The sequence below is a fragment of the Microtus oregoni genome, unplaced genomic scaffold, assembly GCF_018167655.1.
Source record: "Microtus oregoni isolate MIOR12 unplaced genomic scaffold, Mior012 000005F_ref0000423, whole genome shotgun sequence".
In the NCBI taxonomy this organism is placed as follows: domain Eukaryota; kingdom Metazoa; phylum Chordata; class Mammalia; order Rodentia; family Cricetidae; genus Microtus; species Microtus oregoni.
The window spans coordinates 14,668,842-14,691,199 of record NW_024543064.1 but is presented as its reverse complement, the minus strand read 5'-3'; the positions used below and the strand labels follow the sequence as shown (position 1 = coordinate 14,691,199).

Here is a 22,358-nt window from a genome sequence, read left to right as displayed (position 1 = left end):
ACACTCAGTGAGTAGAGCTGCCATTGAGAAACACAGGTTGCAGCCAGGCATTGGGCTGGGACTGGACCCTACATCCCCTAACGCCTGGAAGCCTCCTCTGTCTGGGGTCTGCTTCCACTCTGTATCTGCTAGCGGATGGTGGCTCACCATCTACACTCGCCCCATCTTGTGGATTAGGCAGTGGGGCTCAGAGGGGTTCAGAAATGTATGAGAGGAATGTCTAACTCCAAGACTATCGTGTACCATGTACATCGAGGGTCCCTGGAGAAGCCCAGAGAGTCCCCAGGGGCCAAGTGGTATGTGGCCCGTGCATATGTGGAGATTGGGAGAGAACGTGGTGGGGAAGTGGGAAGGTGCACTGGAGGTGGTGGGAAGCTGCTTGGGCCCACATGCTTAGGACAAGTGATTTCTGTCCTAAAAAGAATGCTTAAGTCATTATGTGGTTTGGCATAGTGGTCTCAACTAGATGGATTTATCCCCCTGGCCCCAGAGATATTCTATCATGTCCAGGACCAGCCCCTATGGCAGAGCCTTGACAACAATGATGCTGAGGTTGTTGAGGGATGACCTAACAGGACACTGGTGACCTTTCCTGTGGTGGCTCTGACTCCTATTTTTTTTAAATATTTATTTATTTATTTATTTATTTATTTATTTATTTATTATGCATACAATATTCTGTCTGTGTGTATGTCTGCAGGCCAGAAGAGGGCACCAGACCTCATTACAGATGGTTGTGAGCCACCATGTGGTTGCCGGGAATTGAACTCAGGACCTTTGGAAGAGCAGGCAATGCTCTTAACCACTGAGCCATCTCTCCAGCCCCGACTCCTATTTTCTTTGCCTTGAATGACTGCCCAGTCATGGAAGGACCAGCAGTGTAAAGGAGGAAAGCAAGAACCCCGAGGGCCAGGGTTCCCTGGTCAAATCCATTGTGTGGTTCTGGGCAAGTCGGCTTACTTCTCTGACCTTCAGTTGCCACATCTGTACCAAGTGAGGGTGGATGGTCTCCAAACTCCCTCCTCTCCCAGGCACCATAAAACTTAATGACAAGAATCTATACAGTGTCCTGTGCCTATGGGGAAGTGCTGTGTACAGGGCTCGGGCAAGCTCACCAAGCCAGAGATGACCAGTCTGAGGTCATCAATGTATATGAAAACTAACATCAACAGGAAGCTTGGCCTTAGCATGATCTGGATTCTGCATTCTACCCGATACTCCGTGTTCTTGTGTTGATAAACGCTCCATCTTTGTTGTTTTGTGTGAGCCATAGCCAAACCAAATTCCTCTCAGCCCCTCCCACCCAGTCCTGTTTAGGTACCTGCAGATCAATCTGCCACCGCTGGCTCTCTGAGCTGCCCTGATTGGCAAGGTCCTGCACCTTGGCTTTTCTCAGTGGGTGTCTCCTGGCAATCCCAGTGGGGTCGCTGGCTGTGGTGGGCCTTGGGCTGGTCTTCTGGCTAGAGATCTGGTTGGTGCTGTATGCCCTCCGTCGTCGGGAGACATCCAGACCTGGACAAGGGTAGTAAGAGGGGTTGTTATCAGGGTGGAGGGTAGTGGGGGGAAAGAAAGGGACTAACATGCCACCTTCCTGTTTGTAATGTCTCAAGTTCCCGTTTTCTTACAGCAATATGTGCACGTGTCTCACTTAGCATCCAAAGCCTTGCCAGGTCTGGTCCTGGTCTAACTTCTCATAACTGTCCCTTTTATCCTCTTCATCATGTATGTGTGTGCTCTCCTGTGTGTGTGCACGCACATGCATGCTTGTGGAGGCCAGAGATGAATGTGAGGTTTCTTTCTCTATTGCTATCTACCTTGTTTCTTTTTAAATTTGTGTGTGTATGTCTGTACAGTGTTCATGCATTCGTGTGTGTGTGTGGTGTATGTGGTGTGATATAGTGTGTGTGGGTGGGTAGTCGGGCACGTGTGTGTAGGTAGGACCCAAAGTTGATGTCAGGAATCTTCCCCAGTTGTTTTCCACTCAACTCATTTCAGATGGGTTCTGCGGAGCCAGCCTCTGGCCCTCTTGCTGGTGTGGTAAGGACTTGATTCACCGAGCTATTTCCCCGGCCTCAATCTTAGGATTTTTACTTTTATTCGCATTTATTTCATGTTGAATTTATTCAGCGCTATGGAATGTGTCATGCATCTGCCTGTCACCTTTGTGCAGGGGCCATGCTAATCTCCCCCACATCGTCCTAATTTTAGTCCATGTTCTGCCAAGGAGAGCAGGACGTCCCACTGACTGGAGCTTGCTGATAAGCTAGATTGACCAGCATGCCCCCGAATCCTCCTGCATCCTCTCAACAGTGGGCTTTACGCTAGGGATCCAGAATCACTTTCCCGTGCTTGCTCAACAAGCACTTTACCCAGCGAGCCATCTCCCCGGTCCCTCCTGTCCCCTTTAGGGATGCTGAGTGGTCAGAGGACACTGGAAGAGATGAGTAGCCAATGGCCAGCTACATAGCTTTCTATGTGCTACACCTCCATGGCTTTGCTTGAGTGCTTCTGCTCTAAGGCACTTCCTCTCCTTTTCCACGACTAAGAACCCACCCTCAGTCGCCTGTGATCTTAGGCAGATTCGCTCTTCTCTCTCTGGGGTTACCACAGTTGTTCCTCTGCTTTATCAGAGTTAAGGTCAATTGTGTCTTTGTGTCTAAAAGGGGGGATCTTGAGGGCAGGTGCCAGGTGAGAGCCATCCTACTGCCCCCTCTCCACAAATAAAAAAAAATAAAAAAAAAGTAAATGCTTTTTGAAAGTGGCATCAAACTCTACAAAGGCACATAGGTCTAGGCTGACCCCCTCCTTTAGTATCCAAGAACTTAGCCAGTTGCTGAGATTCTGTAGTCTTTGTCTCCCAGTCTGTTCCATGGGTATCAGCATGTCCACCCCCATAGCTGCTAACTGGTTTGTACACTGTGGGTATCATTGTATCCACACACACAGCTGCCACTGGTCCCAGAGATGGTTTTTATCAAATGTTTAACATGTAGTAACTGGTCAATATAAGGTAGCAATCATTACCATTTCCAAGGAAAAGGGAACATAGCAGCGCAGAAAGCAGAGGACCAACCGTGATGGGAGGGGGAGTCTCCATTGCATGGATGGGCATCTTGGGTCTGCCCTGGGTTGAAGATTTTGGCACAGTTCCCACTGCCCGGACCAAGTCCCTCATCCTGAGAGTGATAGAAAACAGAGCTGCTGGACTCCTGAGCTTGCAACGTGCCGTACTTTCGCCTTTTGTCCTGGAGAGGAAAGACGGGTGAGAGGAAAGTTAGGTTCAGCAAGGACCTCCGTGGGTAGCAAAGGGTGTGAGGGGGGCTCAGGTGGGTGTCCACCTCTGGGAACATAGCAGAATAAGGAAGGAGTGCCTGCTGGTTTGTTTGGAGAACTGAGGTGAATTTCTGGTCAAGAGATGGTGAACATGGAGCTGGATATTGTTGCTCACAGCTGTGATTCCAGCACTCAGGAACTGTGGTACAAGGCTAGCCTGAGCTACATAGCAAGTTCCAGGCTAGCCTGGGCTACAAAGTACAAGTCTGTCTCAACAACGCAACATTAAAACAAAAACGAGAGAGAGAGAGAAAATAGAATTTCTTCTTATATTATGGTAATATTTAATCATTGACTTTGTACACTGAAAAAATTAAAAATGTAATTCTAAATTTCATTCTTGTTTCCTAATAGATAAAACATGTGTCCTTTCATTTTACTCTTCATGAAACACACAGTCACACACACACAGAGTTCACACTTTGGGAGGTCATGTTTTATTTTACAAAAACCAGACCATAAACATTTATTAGTATCTTGAACTTTGTACGTGGAGCATTCTTTCTGCCTATCATTGTCTCTAACATCTGGTTGTATAATATTCTGCTGCCTTTCGTTGTGAAGCACTTGCTTCATGACTGTTTGTCTTTACTACCATATGCCCCATGGTCATCTCTGGGGCAGCAACCTAGGAGTGACATTTCTGGATTGGAAGAGTTGTGTATTTCTGATTTCACGAGTTATTTCTTGATGGCCTTCCAGGAGGGTAATGGCCAGTTTCATTTACGTCCACAGCAGATGAAGGTGATGTTTATCTGACATCTGCCAGTAGCAGGAGACAACATGGCCAGTCTCATGGGAGAAGAACACAGAACTTGAAAAAAATGGTGTGTGTGTGTGTATGTATGTATGTGTGCATGTTCATATGTCTTTTCACATCCATGAGACTGTATATACATGGGTCTATGTGTGGAATCCAGAGGAGACAACCTTGGGTGTCATCCTCAACAACGCTCATCACTGTCTACCTCCTTGGGACAGGGTCTTTCCGCGTTGTGAGTTTGTTTTTTTTTTTTTTTTTTTTTTTTAATTTTAAATTTATTTATTTATTAAGGATTTCTGCCTCGTCCCCACAACCGCTTCCCATTTCCCTCCCCCTCCCCCGATCAATTCCCCCTCCCTCATCTGCTCGAAGAGCAATCAGGGTTCCCTGACCTGTGGGAAGCCCAAGGACTGCCCACCTCTATCCAGGTCTCGTAAGGTGAGCATCCAAACTGCCTAGGCTCCCACAAATGGATGGAAATAGAAAACACTATCCTGAGTGAGGTAAGCCGCGTTGTGAGTTTGTCATTAGGCTCAAGGTCTGGCCAACAAGCCCTAGGGATGGATCCTCCTGCCTCCACCTCCCAGCTCTGGGATTACAAGCAGGTGCTACAATGCTTTTCAAGTATGTGTGTTCCAGGGTGAAATTCCATTCCTCACATTTGAGAGGCAGACACTTTACTTTGCCTGGACTATTTCTCCAGTCCAAGAGGAGGAACTGATGACTTGGTTGGGTTCCTCTATAGAAATGTGTATTGATAATCTAGTGTCTTGCAGGACTCCGGGTATAATTAAAATGAAATAAAACATGGACCATGCAAAAGAAATGTGGGGACAAAAAAAAAACTGTGGCCAGTATTTTGTTCAGAATATTCTCTGTGTAGTTGAATAGTCCACCTTCTATAACACATTCATATGAGCCATTAAAAATTCTGGACATTTCGTATAGCATTCCAATTTTCTATAAGCACATTCAATACACGGCCTGTGTCGCAGTACAGAAACATTTCAATACCATGAATGGAGGCTTTCTAGTCCTGTCAGGTGAACCCTAGGCAACTGGCCATGTTCCCCTCTGCTCCTTTGGCCTTAGCTAAGAATTCAGCCATAGCTGCTCTCCTTCATGGTGTCCCTCTTTCATTTTCATTTAAATACATGTCTACTTTACAAGCAAGTGAACATGTATGTCCCTGTGGTCATGGGTGCACATGTGCACACACATATGTGAAGGCCAGAAGACAAGTGCATGTCACTGTACTTGGCATTTCTACACAGGAGACTGAACTCTGGTCCTCTTGCTAGCATGGCAAGGCCTCTACTGACTGAACCATGTCCCCGGCTCTTATCTTTTAATATTACTAAGTTCGTTTTCTACTTAGCCACCTCAGGCATTGAGTTTGTAACTCCTTAAAAACCAGCCACGATGAGCATTGGGAGAGGGGCCAGGAGGCAGCCCCTCAGCCAATCTCCCACACGTCTGAGGTACTTACTGGACTGGAATTGGAAATGTACAAGGAGGCGTCGCACACGATGCCATAGCCCATCAGCCGTTCCCCAGGGAAGAGGGAGCTGGTGCTAACAGGTGAGATCAGGACCTCTGTGGTCTCAGGGAAGACCCACTCGACGGTCACGTCACTCAGCACTGGCGCCATGGCCTTCTTCAAGGATTTGATCATCTGTTGCGGAGCGTCGGAACGGAGTGGGTGATGTGTGTGGAGGACATGAAGAGATAAGGAGACAAAAAGATGGTGAGAATGTGATCTTGAGGGGAGGAAGGCACAGCAGGCCTGGGGCAGCTGATCCAGGGGTGGACACACCTCTGAACTCCTTAGACTCTTGGAATGGATCTTGGCCATCAGCTCTGAGTTTAACATTTTATAAAGGAGAAAACCAGAGGATCAAAGGATCGCTCTGATGAACTCAAGGGCCCAGCATAGAGCTCAGCTTTGGGCCTGTCTGGGCTGCTGAAGCTGCAGTACTGGGAGATGCTAGAGGTCCTTCTGTGTACCTTTGGTTGCAGCCGCTCCCCCTCTGCCAGGAACTCCGCACTGCCCTTGGATACAGACGCCAGTCCTTTCACCAGTCTGTAGCAGACACTGGGTCCAATCCCAAAACTATAGCACCTGGAGGACAGGGACAGGAAGATAGCTCTGGGTCACTGTCCCCAGCAGACTAAGAGACAGAGCATAGTTCAGCAGAGGCAGCTTAAAGATGACTCTGTCTTCAGGTAAAAAGCCTGGGGAGGAAGAGGAGTTATCATGGACATACACACACACACACACTACAACCAACTCCCAGTCAGCACTGACAGTAGTCTCTAGTTGCTAAGCTGTAGCAACTCATGAGAGAGAGAGAGAGAGAGAGAGAGAGAGAGAGAGAGAGAGAGAGAGAGGGAGGGAGAGGGCACACATGGAAAGCATCTCCTCTCAGCATCCTGGAAACAAGGCATTCTGGGAAGTGTAGGTGCTTTCCTCTCCTTCTGGTACAGTGAAAATTTGTTCTCATTTGGGTTCCCCCAAACTCAGGCAGCCTGGGGGTAATCAGACCCTAGACCCGCAGGGCGGGCTGACCTGGTAGAAAAGGCGTGATTCCGCACCAGCTCCAGAACCTTCCCTGTGTTGCTCACAGCCCCATCAGTAATCAGGAAGAGTAGCCTTGGGTGGCCCTGGTGTACTGGCTGCCGCAGGATCCACTTGAGAGGGGAGAGGATGTTGGTGCCGCCCATGTCAGCCCGTGTTCTTTGGATGCAGTCACATGCCTTGGCCAAGTTCGCCTGCAGGGAAGGACCATGGCAGGGCAGACAGGTCCTAGGTTCACCACGTGCCTCCTGAGGATGAACTCTCTTCTCTAGCTCTTAGTTCAGCCAATATACCCCTGTCCTCCCATTCGGAAAATTACCAGCCACTGATGAAATTCATCCCCCGTCAATGTCTTGAAATGCCACCATTTGCAGAATAATGACAATACTGTCCTCTCTGCATTCTTCTTTAGGGACATGAGCACCCCCAGAAAAAAAATGTGGACTTTTTGAGCTCTTAACTGCTCAGCACAAGTAATATCCCTGCCTGGTAAGGGAAGCAGGGGGCACGGAGGAAAGAGCACAGTACTGAGCATCCTCAAACATGAACACTGAATATGACTCTGGCACCGACTCCCATGACACTTTGAGAAGACAATTGCTTCCCAGCTTGGGCTCCAGATCCCCTCTCTCCTGGACCGACCTGTGGGGACCGGCTCGCCATGTATTATGGACATCAGATAGATGGCATTGCAGTAAGGGTTGATTCCCTCTAGATTCAATCTCCTGCCCCTGGCTCAGGAAGATTCTCTTCCTATATCCATGTTTGGATGAACTTAGAAGAAATGGACAATACTGAAGTTGGGGGTGTGGTTCGTTGGTAGTATACAGGCAAGCCCTGGGTTCCACTCCCAACCCCATATGAGCAAGCTGTGGTGGAGCATGCCTGTAATCTGCTCCAGAGGTGGAGGCAGGAGGACCAGAACATCAAGATCACTCTCAACTGCGTGTGAATTAAGAGTCTCCCTAGATGATGCAAAACCTTCTCTTAAAAAATAATAGTAATGGTCAATATTGTCAATATCAAGTCTTATGATGAGGACATAGCTTTGAATTCATCCCAGGAGACAGGCAAAGATGCATAGGAAATCCATAAGCAAAAATGACTAAGTAGAAAAACATGAAGGCCACGGAAAGGCCAGCTTCCAGGCTTTGTAAACAAATCAATCCCATTCTGTCTGTGCCATGGGCAGGCAGTCATTAAAATGATGTCACAGATGGGATTTATTTGGCATGAAAATATGTTCCTGATAGACTGGGAAAGTAGGTCGTGTCCCATTGTGGAAGACCTAGTCCCTAACTTGAAAATGTGTGGAAACGCACAGAAGGTGACCTGGAAATATCACTTTTCCTTGTCATTTTTGTTTTTGTCTGACTGATGGTATCAAGGGAAATTCAAACATTTTTTTTCCTTTTGATTATCTAGATCTAAAAATTAGCAATCAAAGGCATTGTTATTCTTGCTTGTTTGAGACAGGGTGTCACATAGCCCAAGCTAACCTGAAACTCATCATGTAACTGAGGCTGACCTTGAACTCCTGACCCCCTGCTTACACCTTCCCAGTGCTGGGATTGCAGATATGTGCCACCATCCCTAGCTCAACATGTATTTCTCTTTTATTTTAAAAATCCATCCTTTACTTATAGTAGTAAGTGGCCAGTGCTGTTCTTCTCCTTCCTCCTTCCTCACTCTGTCTGCCCTTCCCCCATCTTCTCAGCTCTGGATAGACTGGCTCAGTTTTGCTGCTGGGGCCAGAGTCCTTTTGTTCCAAACAGCAGCTCTCGCCTTGTAAGGACCCCACAACCACTTTTAAAGCCACTTGGCCATTTAATTGTTCTTCTGTCTCTTGCCATTCATTTCTGTAGCTCAGCCGTGGATGAACCCATGATCCTCAAGAGATAGGGGCTGGCCATGGGCATGACAGATGTGTCCCTATCCTCTGTCCCAGCTCTCCATGATCTCACAGACTTTACTGTAAGGGACAGAAGACTTCTGAAGACATCAGCAAGCCTCATGCAGGCAGCTTCTGAGGCTGTCCCCAGTGTGACCCCTTTGCTGTTCCCTTCTCCTTCCTGCTCACCACTGCCCATCACCCACCCAGGTCCAGATTTACCTCTCCTTACCTCATTATAGATCTGACTGGAAGCAAAGACGGTCTTAAATGTAGATCCAAACCCAATGACATTGAAGAGACAGGCCGGCATGAGGCTCTTAAGAGCCACCAACATGGCCTCCTGCCAGGCAAGAAAAGGAATTCTCAGAGTTCATTAGGGGCTACTGCTACTTTGTCACCACACATCAATGCTGCCATTTCCAGCATGGAGCCACCTCCACAGGGACCTGTCACCCTACCTGCACCCAGCACTCCTTCTCTATGTATCATAAAATCTGCCGCTCCTGGCCAGAGGCTGACCCATCAAAGCTACCAGCATGTGACCCCCAATCCATGCACAGGCCTGACTCATCATGAGCACTCTGCAATGGCCTGGGAGGCCCCATCACCTCTTGCTGACATTGAGAGGTGAGAAGAGCAGGGTCTGCCCATTCCCCTCTGCCAAAGCCAACGTGACATTGAGGGAAGATCCCATTGTTGACGCTCATCCAAGACCCCTGCATCAGCACCATCCTATTACTGGCGACACATCCCCAAGGAAGTCTCTTTAACTCATATTTATTAGATACAAATGGTGTACTCCAAGTGTGTTGCCTTGTGATCAGCCTCAGCAACAGGTTCATTGTTATCCCCATTCTTCAGAGAGGGCAAATGATTGGCTGAGCATCCAGCTAGTAAACAGGGCAGCAAGGATTCAAGCATGTCTCTTGACCTCCAGAGTCTGAACATTAGTGTCCCTATCTTCTGTAAATGTGCACCACCAGGAGATCTTGGTAAAAGTGCTAACTATAATAGTGTGGGGATGGAGAGAGTGCGAGCATTTTCTCTGTAAATACGAGGGCCCAAGTTCGAATCCCCAGCACCCAAATAATAAGTTGAGCATGGCTGTGGATTCATGTAACCCTAGCAATGGTGGGTGGAGACAGGCGGATCATGAGAACTGGCTGACCAGCCAACCTAGTTGGAAAGGTGAGTTTCAGGTTCAGGGAGAGATCCCTTATTAAAGGCACAAGGTAGAGAATGATAGAGGAAAGATACCCAATATTCTGCTCTGGTTCCTACATGCATGAGCATGGATGCATGAACTTGCATTCTCATATACATGCAACACACATGTGCATGTGCACACACACACACACACACACATGAAAGGAAAGAATGACGGAAGGAAGGAAGGGAGAAAAGAAAGAGAAAACATGAGGAAATCAATGAGGCTGATTATGGTGGTGCATGTCCCAGATCTCAGCACTGGGGATTTGAAGGTAGGGGAATTACTAGCTCATGGGCAGCCTGGGCTATGTAGGAACTTCCAGACCATCTGGGCTACATGTGTATCTCAACTGTATACCAAAATCTAGAAAGGAAGCAAGCAAGGAAGGAAATCAGCCGAAGTGACGGTGGGAAGGAAGGCTGGCAAGAGTGATGATCAATGACCAATACCCCGCTGCTATGGCGGGAGGCCGCAGCGTTAGACAACCTCAGTTAACAACCACATTCCGACGCTATCACACAGAGTATAGAGCAGTGGGCCAGCAAGCAGCTTCAAGTGGAAATCCCACCTTCCCGTTAATCACTCGACTTTGGGTCTGCCTGAGCCTCAGAGCACAGAGGAAGACATACGTGGGCTGTTACCAACCCAGTGAGGTCTGTGTTAGCACCAATGCCCTTAGTTTGTAGGGAAGTGGGTGGAGGCTCAGGAAAGCTGAGGCCTTGTTCTGGGTCATAAGACCTGGGCCTCTAGCCGGGCAGTGGTGGCGCACGCCTTTAATCCCAGCACTTGGAGGCAGAGGCAGGTGGATCTCTGTGAGTTCGAGGCCAGCCTGGTCTACAAGAGCTAGTTCCAGGACAGGAACCAAAAGCTATGGAGAAACCCTGTCCTGAAAAATCCAAAAACAAAAACAAAAACAAAAAACAAACCTGGGCCTCTGGCTTTGATGTTCAAAAACCCAGCACCGGGTCTGGTGAGATGGCACCGGCTGCCCATCCCTAGGACCCACATGATGGAAGGAGAGACATGAACCTCACAAGTTGTTCTCTGGCACCCCCACACACCCCAGAATGTCCACAAAATAAATCAAATCAAGAGAAAAAAAAATCCCTAATACAGCTCTGAAGTCTTCATTTGTGTTGGCTGTGCCTCAGCCCAGAGGCGGAAATGAAAGGTCTTCCCCTTTACCTCCATATTTATGCTTCCCATTCCCTGGAATCTCAGCATAGTTTCAGAGAAACAGAACATAATACTCTAGAACATAGAAGCAAACATTGCCAGTTGATTCCGGCAATTGCCACATCATCCAACGGGCTAAGCGCCACAGCCCTGCAGCCCTCTTCTGTCCCCTTCTGCAAACACTCACATTAAATGCTGCCATTAATGTCCCCGCTGCCTCTCTGCACAGCCTGTGTCAATACATTTTGTGTCTCTACGAAAGAAGTCAATATCTGCTTTTTTTCATTGGCCACTAATGCATATTCCTGCTGGCAGGAGGCTCTGCTGATCCATACAGATCGCCTCGGCTCACACCTATTGGAATTTTTTTTAAAGCCCTGCTTTTGGCAGCAAGTGGCGGCTGAAGAATGAGGCCAGCTGCCGGAAATTAAATTGCCTGAACTTTCCCCTTTGGCGTGGGCTGTTTGGATTTCTACTCTTTCCCCTCCTCCCTCAGCCTTGCATTCCCTAAAAGTTCTACCCGATGGACCATGATGAATGACTCAAACATCCCCACCCTACCTCCCCACCAGCCTTATCCTTGGCAAGGCTTTCCCCGAGTAATTTCTGTGCCTTTCTCTGAAAGGGTCATGCTTAGCTGAGTGGACTGCACGGGCGCAGAGCCATTTGTGAAGGGATGACCTTGAGCCCAGAGAATGGAACTAGAAAAAAAGTAAGGGGGAGACTCCACGGGGAAAGGGGACTGAAGGACGGACTAGAGAATGTCCCTGTCAGAGATTTCTGAAGTGGTAAGGGTGGAGAGGGCTGCAGCTAACGAAGTGGGTTCCTGCTCATAAACAATTTCATTTTAACGAGAACAGCTTCCCGGAGTGGTTGCATGAGGAGAACGCAGAGACACAGTCCAGGCTTAGCAGGGGTGGGGGTGGGGTGGCGGGGAAGGGTCAGTCAGGATCAATTACTGATGTCTCGGTAGGCTGCGGAGCAGGAAGCAGAGGGCCACACGACATACAATTGCCCTCCCTGGATCAATCCTTTCTTCTCACCTCACAGAAAAGATGAATGAGGTCTACAGTTGAGAATCAGTTTGTCTAAAGCCACATAGCCATTGTGACAGAATCAATTCTGGACCCCGGGATTGCTCCTTCAACCATGCCACACAGCAGAAGTGACATAAACAAGAGAGCTTTGTAAAAACCAGATGCCATGGCTCGCTTCTCCTAAGCAGCACAAGAAAAATGGGCGCAGATCTGGAAGGCTCAGCCCCTCCACCAGTCCTGTGATACTTGGTAAAGTGTTTAACCCCTTAAGGATCCAGTTTCCTTACCCCAGATATGAGGGACAGGGTATGCACTGCTTTCCAAAGACTGTTTTCAGTTTCTAATGCTGGGGCTCTTTTACATGTTCAAGGGGGTGTCTCAGTGTGGGTGTGGAACAGGCTGTAGAGAGCCACACTAGCTACAAGTATACTTCAGCACTCCAGAAAGCTCGGACAGCTCCCCGCCTGCCTCCACCTCTGGTGGCAGGCAGGGGTAGAAGAAGGACCTCCCCAATCTCACATCCCTGTGTCCAGATGCCTCCAGAAGGCTCTTGGCTCTCATCTATGATCCTTCCGACCTTATTCAAGATGTGGAGGAACTAAGGGGAGTAGGAGATTGCTGGCCTTGTGGATTCCACCTAAGTTCTCTCCTCATTGAGTCTGTTGCTCTGGAAACAAGAGCTTGCTCCCACCGCCTGGGTGAGGTAAAGAGGAAGGGTGGACTCTCTGGTGACAGGAGAGCCCACTTTCTCCTGGTTTTCCTTCTCTCATTCTCCTGAGCTACAATCCATCCCTCAGTCCAATAAACAGAATGAGGGTGTTTTACGTAGAAGTACAGAGCTAGGCCACACGGGGACAGATGAGGACGCGACAGTTCTTTTCCCTTAATGAGTTCATAACTCCAGATGGGGAGACAGACACCTGCAGAAGTCACAATAAAAGGGAACATTGGATAATTCCATAACAAGCTTAATGATTTCCTGGCAGGGAAGAGGGGATTTGTGGTGGTTAAGGGAGGCTCTTCTTCTGTATTTTTTTTTTTTCTGGAGCTTCCAAAACAGGGAGACAAAAATCAAACTCCCAGGCCTTCTGACTGGCTATTAAGCCACACCACACTTGACTGTGAGCTCTATGAGGTACTGACTATGTTAGCATCTTGGGATTTTTTTCTTTCTTCCTAAGATGGCTTTGTCCACCACCAGTCATTTGGGAGAAAGAATAAATGTTTTTATTTGTGTATGTGTGTGTATGTGCATGCGCTCTCATATACGTGCACACATGTGTGTGCATATACCAGTGGAAACCAGATGACAACTTGGGGTGCTGTTCTCAAGGTCAACCACTGAACCGGAACCAGCTTGCTAGGCTGACTGGCCAGTGAGCCACGCGGGTCTACCCGTCTCTGTCTCCCAGTGCTGAGATTACAAGTGTGCATCACCGCACCTGAAGACTTTTTTTAGACATGAATTCTGAGACTCTAATTCTAGTCCTTTCAACTTGATTGGGGGAGGGGGAGGGAAATGGGAGGCAGTGGCAGGAAAGAGACAGAAATCTTTAATAAATAAATAAATTAATTAATTAATTAAAAAAATTCTAGTCCTTTCAGGCACTTTACTGAGTTGGCTACCTACCCAGAGCAAATCCAATCTTTTCTCTTGGGTTCTACTTATAGGGGCCACGTCTAGTGACTCTGTGATGTCGGGTGGGGTGGGGGGCAGTTAGGCAGTCACTGGTTTGATCACGGATTATGGGTAGCTGACCACAACTCTCAAGAACCGTTTCTTCATGTGGAGGCTGTGACAAAAGGCTCAATCTCTTAGGATACTTGGACTAAAAACCTAGACACACTTTGAGGGGCTAGCCTGTTATCCCACACATGCCAGGCTCCCAGCACATGCCCCCCACCCGTGCCCCTTCCCACTCAGAACCTAGTAGAGTGCTTTACCCAGCCCAGGCTTGCAGCACAAGTCTGCAGAAAGTGAAGGACCTCATGTCTTGCAAATGGATAGCTTCTCTGGTTCTGTTTCCATCACTTCAAGGGTTTATTTTGGGAACAAATTGAGTTTAGGTGTCTCTGCTTAAACTGATTTTGAGCAAGTGGCTTCTTAGAACGGAAAGTCTTGGGAAGCCAGGTGGAAGGGAGTGCAGTCAATGGACTTGAGCCCTAGCTCCCGGGAACAGGGTCCCCACACACGGTACCTTGACGCACTGGATGCTGGTCCTGCTCATGCTGCTGCTCCTGTCGATGAGAAAGATGAACTCCCCGTGGGTCTTTCTCAGGTTGGGCTGCACAGACTGGAGGTCAGGGCAGAAGTTGAGCATGATGACCGAATGGTGGGGAATGTCTTTGTGGAGACGCTTCCGGATGACTTCTGTCTGGAGGAGAAGGGAACACTCTCAGATTTGGTGGAGTGTAGCCCTTTCCTTCTAACTAAAACATCTCCTCCTGTGGCAGGGAGGGTCCTTAAGACCCAGGAGGGAAATTAAACTTACAAGCTCAAGAAATCAACACAAGTCACAGGTCTCATGGGGTTCCTGAAACCTACAAGATTCACAAGGCACCTGCCCAGGACTCTAGATTTACAAGGCTTGGGAAGTCAACACAAGTCATAGGTCTCACAGGGTTCCTGAAACCTACAGGATTCACAAGGTACCCGCCCAGGGTTCTAGAAGAAGCATTCACTGCTGGAAAGAGGAGACTCTTCAATATGCCCAAGTTGTTCGGGGAGCTCCAGGGATGCAGCTTTCTTGAGTCTTTGCTCACTCTCAATTGGGCTGTTTATTGAGGCCTTTGAGTCAACCATGCTCCTGTAAGTAACCCCATACTCTTTGGTTCACTAATTTACATTGGAAGTGGGATCATTTCTTTAGTTCATTGTTGGTGGTCCACCTGGGGTGCACAGACACTTGTCCACATCACTCTGGAAAAAGTCATGCAACACTTGGGCAGTTGAGGAATCCCGGGGACTCATACCAGCGCCCCATCACTCGCCAAACATCACCTAGATCCAACTAATACTCTGTGCCGAAAGCTTCCAGGCTGGCTGTCCCTGGATCCTGTGCCTACTAGAGGATGGCATGCAGCAGCAGTAAACACAGGCTTTGCATGTTTCCAAGTTTGAACCCCAACTCTGATGCCATGCAACCATGTGGCATCAGGTAAGTCCTTCCTCTGAGCCTTTCTTCACATGTACAGCGGGCTGCAAACACTGACCTCTTATGGTGGTCCTGAGGATGAGTTACATTAGCACATAGAGGGGGAACCCCCCCTAACTGAGTAATGACCTTTGGTGTTCACAGTGGATGCAAGCCCCTCTCTGGCTCACCTTGGTCACCATTCTGCTTACTGGATCCCTGCTGCCATCAGATGGACTCTTCTCTATCACATTATCCATGTTTGCAAAGCCTTCCCCACCCTTCCACGTGGATATATTTGCTTTTATGAAATGAGCACGCATGCCTGCCTTGTGGAGTGGTCGTGTGGATGGATGCCACACTTGTGACGATGGCCCCCAGGGAGAGTCAATGTCATTATCATTGCTGCGGCTACCCTTGCCCATCCTGGGGGATTCAAGCACTTCTCACACTGAGTGCAGCATTTGCTCTGCTTGCTGTCTCCTCTCTAGCTACTGGGCTTCATCCTGGTCTCTTGTATCTCCAGGGAGTCCTGTGGTGTTCAGTTAAGCGATGAGCAGTGACAGTCAGGAAGGACAGTGGCTCCAAGGCGTTCTATTTGATTTTACCTGTGTACGTGCGCGCGTGCGTGCGTGTGTGTGTGTGTGTGTGTGTGTATGCACGTGGAGGTCAGAGGTCAACTTTGAGTGTCTTTCTCAATTGCCCTCCACCTTAGTTTTTGAAACACGACCTCTCACTGAACTTCAATATCACCCATTCGGGTAGACTGACTTGTCCGAAAACCACAGGGATCCCCTGTCTTTGCTTCCCCAGTGCTGGGATCACAGGCCTGTGAGCCTGGCTTTTATGTGGGCGCTGTGATGGGACTCAGGCTTCATGCTTGCACGGCAGGCACATTACTGCCAACCTTTCGCTAGTTCGCTTTCTGGTTTTGCTTATTTGTTTTTACATTGATGTGTTGTTATGAATTTTGCTGTTGTGTGAGCGTGTGCATGAGGATGTCAGACGAGAGCTTGTAGAAATCTGTTTCCTCCTTCCACCATGTTGGTTCTGGGGATTAAACTTAGCTGTCAAGCAGGTGCCTTTATCTTCTGGCCTTGTATTTTCCTTTGGGCTCCGGGCCTGCCCCAGGCTCCACACAGCTGCAGAACCCTTTTCCTGACTCTCTAGCCAGCTCATTCTGAACTGGATCTGTTTCCTCCATCCCCACTCCCTCCACCGCAGGCTGTCTGCATCCACACATCTCTGTGTGTGTGTTTCTCATTCTCCTCTCTCTCTTTCCCATCTTAACAGTGGGCATAAGCACTCATCCTGTGCTCACACCAGAGATGTAGCAGTTGTCCCCAGTGTTCCTCTCTCCCAGACCCCTCCCAGCCCATTCTTCAATAAAAACTCTCACTCCTTACCTAAGAGACCCCTGAACGTGTCCTGTTTGCTGTCTCTGTGGCACTGCCCAAGTTTGGGGCAGGCTTTTCTCTTACCTCCACAGACACCTCTTGCTGACTCCCTGTGGTCTCTGTACACACAGCGGCCGGCAGCAGCTTCCCAGTACTCTAAGGCATGGAGTCTATGCTGTACTTTATGAAGTCCCACATGTCTGCCCACTACTGGGCTCTGTTTCAGCTGCATCCTGCTATTCTGCCTGCAATCCCAAAGGCTGCGCTCTCTGCCCACTCCTCTCCCCGTGGGCCTCTGCCAGACAGATCTTGTTCTCAAATGGGTATTTGCTTGACACCTGGCTAAAGACCGCCTGCCATCATGGTATCCTGTCCTGCTTCTCCCATGGTCTCAGCCCCCTCCCAGTCAGTCTTGCTCACTTGCTGGTCTTCCTCTTCTAGGCTATAAGTCCCTTGAGGTAAGGAATGCAACATTTCCAAGGCTGTTTCTCTAGGACTGAGAACGCCTGGCATCAGTTGGGAGTTCAGTGTTTGCTGAATGAATAAAAGAGACACTGGCTCTTTCTCTCTCTCCAGCCCCACCCCCCTGTGTGCCATCTTTTGGTTGGTTTGTTTCAGTCTCTGTCTCTCTTAGGACCTCCATCTCCTCCATCCAGCACGTCCTGCCCTTTCATTGCTACATCAGCCATTGGCAGTTCATCACCCATCCTTCCTGGGTGATGCTTGCCTTCCGGATGCCCCTGACCTGACTTCTTTTCCACCTGTGAATCCCACTCTCCCTCCCACCCAGAACCCCCTTTGCCAAAAGGCCACTGCCTGGCTTGGCTGTTTTTTTGGATGGACAGAGCCCAAAAAAGGAACAGCAACCTCTGCCAGCCACAAGGAGCTCCTTCTAGCAACCTGATTCCGCCTTTCAGAGGGACAAATGGGTGCCTGGCTCCGGATTCCCTAATGGCTCCTCAAGCTGCCATTATCCAATTACAATAAACTCATCACTTCTGAGCAGCTGCCTCTTGATCGCCGTCATTCTCAGAACTCCGTGAGGATGCAGGCTATTTGCATAACGAACCCAAGGTAGCATATTAATTCTCGTTAGCCACAGTGGTCCCAGAGCTAATTGATTTGAGGCCTGGCAGCCAGGGCAGCCACCTCCAGGCCTGGGAGCGGGGAGGGGTGTCACCCTTTCCACGCCATCATTTGTTCTGGGAGACAGCATCATTTGTTCTTGGAGCTTGGTGGCACCTTTGGCATGCCACACTTTCTGTCATCTTTGAGACCTCGCTCAGCTTCCCTTTCTAGCATATTCATCTGCAAGGCAGTGCCCCCTCCTCCCTCTGTAAGCAGAGTGATGATACTAAGCCTCCTGAATCTCCCCCATCAGGGGTTTCCACTGGAGTCTCCCATTGTGGGGTTGGTGCAAGCAGTTAGGTGATCCACATCATCCTGTCCTTTTCCCTTCCCACTGCCCTGTACCAGCAAGGGCAGCGAGAAGGTGAGGAACAGTTAAGTGCAGTAACACTGCACCCCACTCTAAGAGAGTTGCCGGTCCTCTAGCCCCGATACCCCCAGATCTAATTCTAGAGGTAACACTGGGCCCTGGGCCTCAGACTGCTTATCAGCAAATGCGTCCATGGAAAGAGATGTGCCTTCACGCTTGGCATCCAGATATGCGCTGTGTGGGGCACCATGTGTGGAAGGGAGATCACTGGGCTCAACGTGGGGCTGCGGGTTCACCCTCTGCCCTGCCCTCCTGCAGTCAGTGCCCCTTTACCCTTCACTGTCGGGACTGGGGAATGACAGAGGGAAAGGACATTTTTTCCTGGCCCCTTTTTCATCCATTTTGTAGCAGATAGTAAGGACTCCAGATGATGGAAGAACAAGGAACCTATTTAGCATTCTGAGGCCTGGAGGTGAAGAGGGGGCTATAGGGCTGCAGTGGCCTGGAGAAATAAGGCCAAGATGGCATCTGTACTTAGCTACAAGCCTTGCCAGGCTTAGGAGTGCTGGGGAGGGTACTAGGAGAAGCTGAGCCGTCAGGGAGATTGGATGGGGTGATCGTTGCATCAGGAAGTCCACACCCACCTTCCCTGAGGTATCTGGGACCCCAGAAGGAAACACCTCTCACTTCTTGTCCAAATATGGTCACCAGCCTAGGGTGTGACCTCAGGGGAGTCATGCCCTCCACTCCAGGCGCAGAGGCCCCAAGGGTTCAGTGAGACAGGTCCCCAGGGTGCCCCAGCTCTGCCACCAGTGGCTCACCTTCCGCTCGGCACTGTTGTCCTTCTTCATCCCCCGGATGAAATCCGCTTTCCCCTTCAAGTGCTGCTCAAACTCCTCCAGGGTCATGTCCCCTTTCTCCACCAGGATGTGTGGCATGTGGGGTTCTGCACAGACGAGATCAACACTCAGCCTTTGCCTGGGTGTGAGGGGCACAGCAGGGGCTGTCGTCTAGGGGTGATTTCTTCATGGGGGATGGGAGTAGGTACTTAACTGGAGTAGAGGGTGACATCCCTGGGTGTGTGAGGCAGTAGGGGCCAGGGGAAGACTCCTTAGTAGAGGAAGCCTAGTACCACTTTCTTTCCGTGGGCCTCAGTTTACCCTTATGTCAAATGGACTGATGCTGAGCCAAATGCCTGTGGCATCTTTTCAGGGCCAGCCGTTTTGTGAGCTTTTAAGGGGGCAGAGAATGGCTCTAAGAGTTTACAAAGTATCAGAGCAACTTCTGCTCAGCAAGCATAGGGATTCGAGCCCCACCCCACCCCCAGGCAGGTGATCCCTGGGGCTGGGAATTTGCTGAATAGAGACAGACTTCCCTGGGAGCAAGTCTTTGGTCTCTTCTCCCATCTCCCACCCATCCCAATTCTTGCCCTGACTAGGTGTTTTCCACAAATGCAGCAGAGCCCCCGCTGGGGTACCATACCACTAGGGTGGAGGAGGATCTCCACTGGCCGGTCAAAGGTGTGTTTGTTGGCCAAGGTGATGATGATGCTCTTGGCTGAGTGTGCAGAGGGGGCGGCGTCTGCTCGGATTTCATGAGTGGGACTCTCCACCCCTGAGTGGCACAGAAAGACAGGACAGGGGAGGGACAAGAGAGAAAGGAGCTTAGAGGGAGATTGAGACCTAGGCTGGAGATGATTGGCAGGCTGGCCCTAACATGGACACACACCTTGGTGTGTGAGCATGGGTACTCTCCTCAGCTTCCCCACAGTGTAGATTGTGCCCAGTGGTCCTTCCTTCCTGACCACAAGATCTAACTTGCTCTTGGGGTATGGGGTGTACCCACAAATGTTGCTAAGCAACCAGAAAGAGCTCGATGCTCCATGGGTGGGGCACTTTTGTGGGTGCTCTTTGAGAGCTCCTTGCATTGCAATCAACACTCACTGATAAAAAACCCTTTAAAACCACAAGATGGTTGGGAAGGAACTATCTAACCGCAGTTCTCAGCCATGGTTACCTGTTGAAATTATTCAGAGAATTTTATAATGTTCCACTACCAGAATTCACCCCAGAATCTCTAGGAGAAGGTTGAGCTACCTACCACTCTCTGAAAGATATTTCCCCAGGGAAGTTGTAGGGTCGGGCTGGGTTAACGTGAAAGCTGTCCTGGGGAGAAGTTTATCTCGGGACATCCAGCTCTGAGTTGTTCAGTTTTGACTTCTGTCTGGGTTAGGTGGTCTTTGTGACCTCTTGCCCTCCCCAGTCTCTCTGAAGGCTTTGGGTCAGAAGCTCCATCTCCTTTGTTTCTCTGGACCTGGGTAGTGCCCTCTCACCTGCAAGCAGACATGGCCCACGGATCTCCAGTTGAAAGTTGAATTCATATTCCATTGGGTTGGTCACCTCTGTATCCAGGAGGGTGGCCAGACACAGCCCATTCCAGGAGCCCACAGTCTGGATGCCATAGCAGTGTGGGTCTTTGCTAGAAAGGTGTATGAAGGAGGAGGGAGGAGAGAGGAGGAAAATGAAGTGAGGAGAGGAAGAGGAAGAGGAGGAAGAGGAGGAGGGGGAGGAGGATGAAGCCCAGACAGAGGAAGGCAGCATAAGAAGACTGTGAGTCTCAAATACCTCCTCCCATCCCAGGACCTCTGTCATCACATTCAGCCTGACTCCAGGGAGGGGCTGGATGCAGAGAGACGCCATAACTATTACTGGGGAATACCTGGGATGGGCCAAGATCCAGACATGGGTTCCCAGTGCCTCAACCCTCATCATTCACATCACAAACCCAGGGGGAGGACATCAGAGCCCAACACTTCCTACACGAGGGTCTGAGGCCCAGCAAACAGAGCAACTCACCCATGGGCTTGGTTAGGATTTGGCAGAGCTGGCATCCCGGCCCAGATTTGCCTGGTTCTGGTATGAGATGACTTGCTGGGTCACATGGCCTTGTGCCCGTGATCTATCATGCATCTCAGTGATGCCCTCACTTCCACTCAGTCTGTTCTGAGCTTGGGCCACATGCTGTCACTCAAAGTTCCTGCTGGTGGCTGGATACCACACCGGGCTACCCACTGCCAGGCACTCATTTCCTCCCTGTGCTCACAATTACCACCCCAACACTAACAGCCTTGCTGGGTCTCCTTTTGACCTTATAAAGAGTGTTTCTTTGGGTTCCCAGGTAAAGGGCAGATGCTAATCATAGTCAAACGGTTTTCCTGGCTTGTAGTCTAATTCCCATTTTCCTGGAAGTGAACGGGAGACCCCCCCCCCCCCCACGTTTCCCAATGGCCTGGCAAACACTGCACCAGCTGGCTTTGGGCAGCCGTGAGGTTCATGGGGAGCTGATACAGATGTCTCAAGGGCATAACTGTCAACTCTGCCAGCTGGAATGAGGGGCTAGCTCACCAGGGGTCTCTGCTCTACTAAAGTCCAGAATACTCCAGTCAGATTCTGCTTTTCAAACCCACACTGTAGCCCCATGGGCAGGACTTGCAAAGTGACACATGGGGTTGATAGTACCCGCCCAGGTCAGCTTTGCCACCTGCTCCTGGCATTTCAAGATCTATGTGATCTGTTCCACCACCCTGTGAGCTCAACGCCTCCTCTTACACTCTGCCGTAGCCATTTCCAGCCCAACAATAGCCAATCAAACCTGCTGCAGCCTCAGGATCTCTGTATACTCCCTGCCCCTCTAGAATGTATTTCCATAGCTTCATGAGCAGTAGAGCATGCGTATAGCCAGTGTAAGGGTCTGGGCTCCATCCCCAACGGCTCAGGAGGAGGGGGCGGGTGGAGAGGGGAAGTGGAAGAAGTGGAAGGAGGAGGAGGAGAGGGCAGAGGAAGAGAAAAGGAGGAAGAAGGAGGAGGAAGGAGAAGAGGAGGAGGAAGATCATAAAGATCATAGCTGTTGTTTAATCCTGGTTTGCTCTATAAGACAGCAGCTACATCATCCTCTTCTCTTTGCGTCCCCGACCCTCCCCCCCCCCCCCACACACACACAGTTAACACTTGTTTTCATAGACAGTAGTCTCAGCAGGTACCTCCCAGGCCGTGGCACTCCCTCCCTTCCCACACTGTAGAAGAACCCCCTTTCTCCCAGCTGGAAGCCCTCACTAATGCTCTTTGCTGCACTAGGGAGATGCAGAATCTGCTGGGCTCTCCTAGCCTTACAGCCTGTTACCTGTTGCCTGTGTCAGCTCCTCCCTAGGCCCCGTCCTGTCCTCACTGTCAGGGTCTTCATGAAGCCTGGCCTGGCCTGGCCTCTGGATACCCTTTCTTCACCTCCTGAGCCCAAAGAGCTTCTCTCAAACCATAGTTTTTATACAATTAGTTATGCATTCAAGCCACAGGCATAAAGAATCACACGGCTGTTGCATGATAGTAATGATCTCTTCCCTTC

The 22,358-nt window shown here is 49.7% G+C and overlaps 1 protein-coding gene and 1 non-coding gene across 2 annotated transcripts in view; both read right to left on the bottom strand.

Annotated features, from left to right (window-relative positions):
* Positions 1–22,358, bottom strand: part of Vwa5b1 (von Willebrand factor A domain containing 5B1) — a 69,680-nt gene that overhangs the window by 21,840 nt on the left and 25,482 nt on the right. Inside the window, exons 6-15 of the mRNA XM_041653093.1 lie at positions 20,293–20,438; positions 19,443–19,574; positions 18,782–18,906; positions 14,190–14,366; positions 8,798–8,908; positions 6,666–6,868; positions 6,104–6,218; positions 5,586–5,771; positions 3,074–3,245; positions 1,322–1,512 (exon numbers count right to left, since the gene is read on the bottom strand). Coding sequence (XP_041509027.1) covers positions 1,322–1,512; positions 3,074–3,245; positions 5,586–5,771; positions 6,104–6,218; positions 6,666–6,868; positions 8,798–8,908; positions 14,190–14,366; positions 18,782–18,906; positions 19,443–19,574; positions 20,293–20,438 — 1,558 coding nt within the window. The remainder of the gene's footprint in view (positions 1–1,321; positions 1,513–3,073; positions 3,246–5,585; positions 5,772–6,103; positions 6,219–6,665; positions 6,869–8,797; positions 8,909–14,189; positions 14,367–18,781; positions 18,907–19,442; positions 19,575–20,292; positions 20,439–22,358) is intronic.
* Positions 2,126–2,230, bottom strand: LOC121449013. The gene has a single exon (XR_005974471.1). It is a non-coding gene; the product is annotated as a U6 spliceosomal RNA (small nuclear RNA).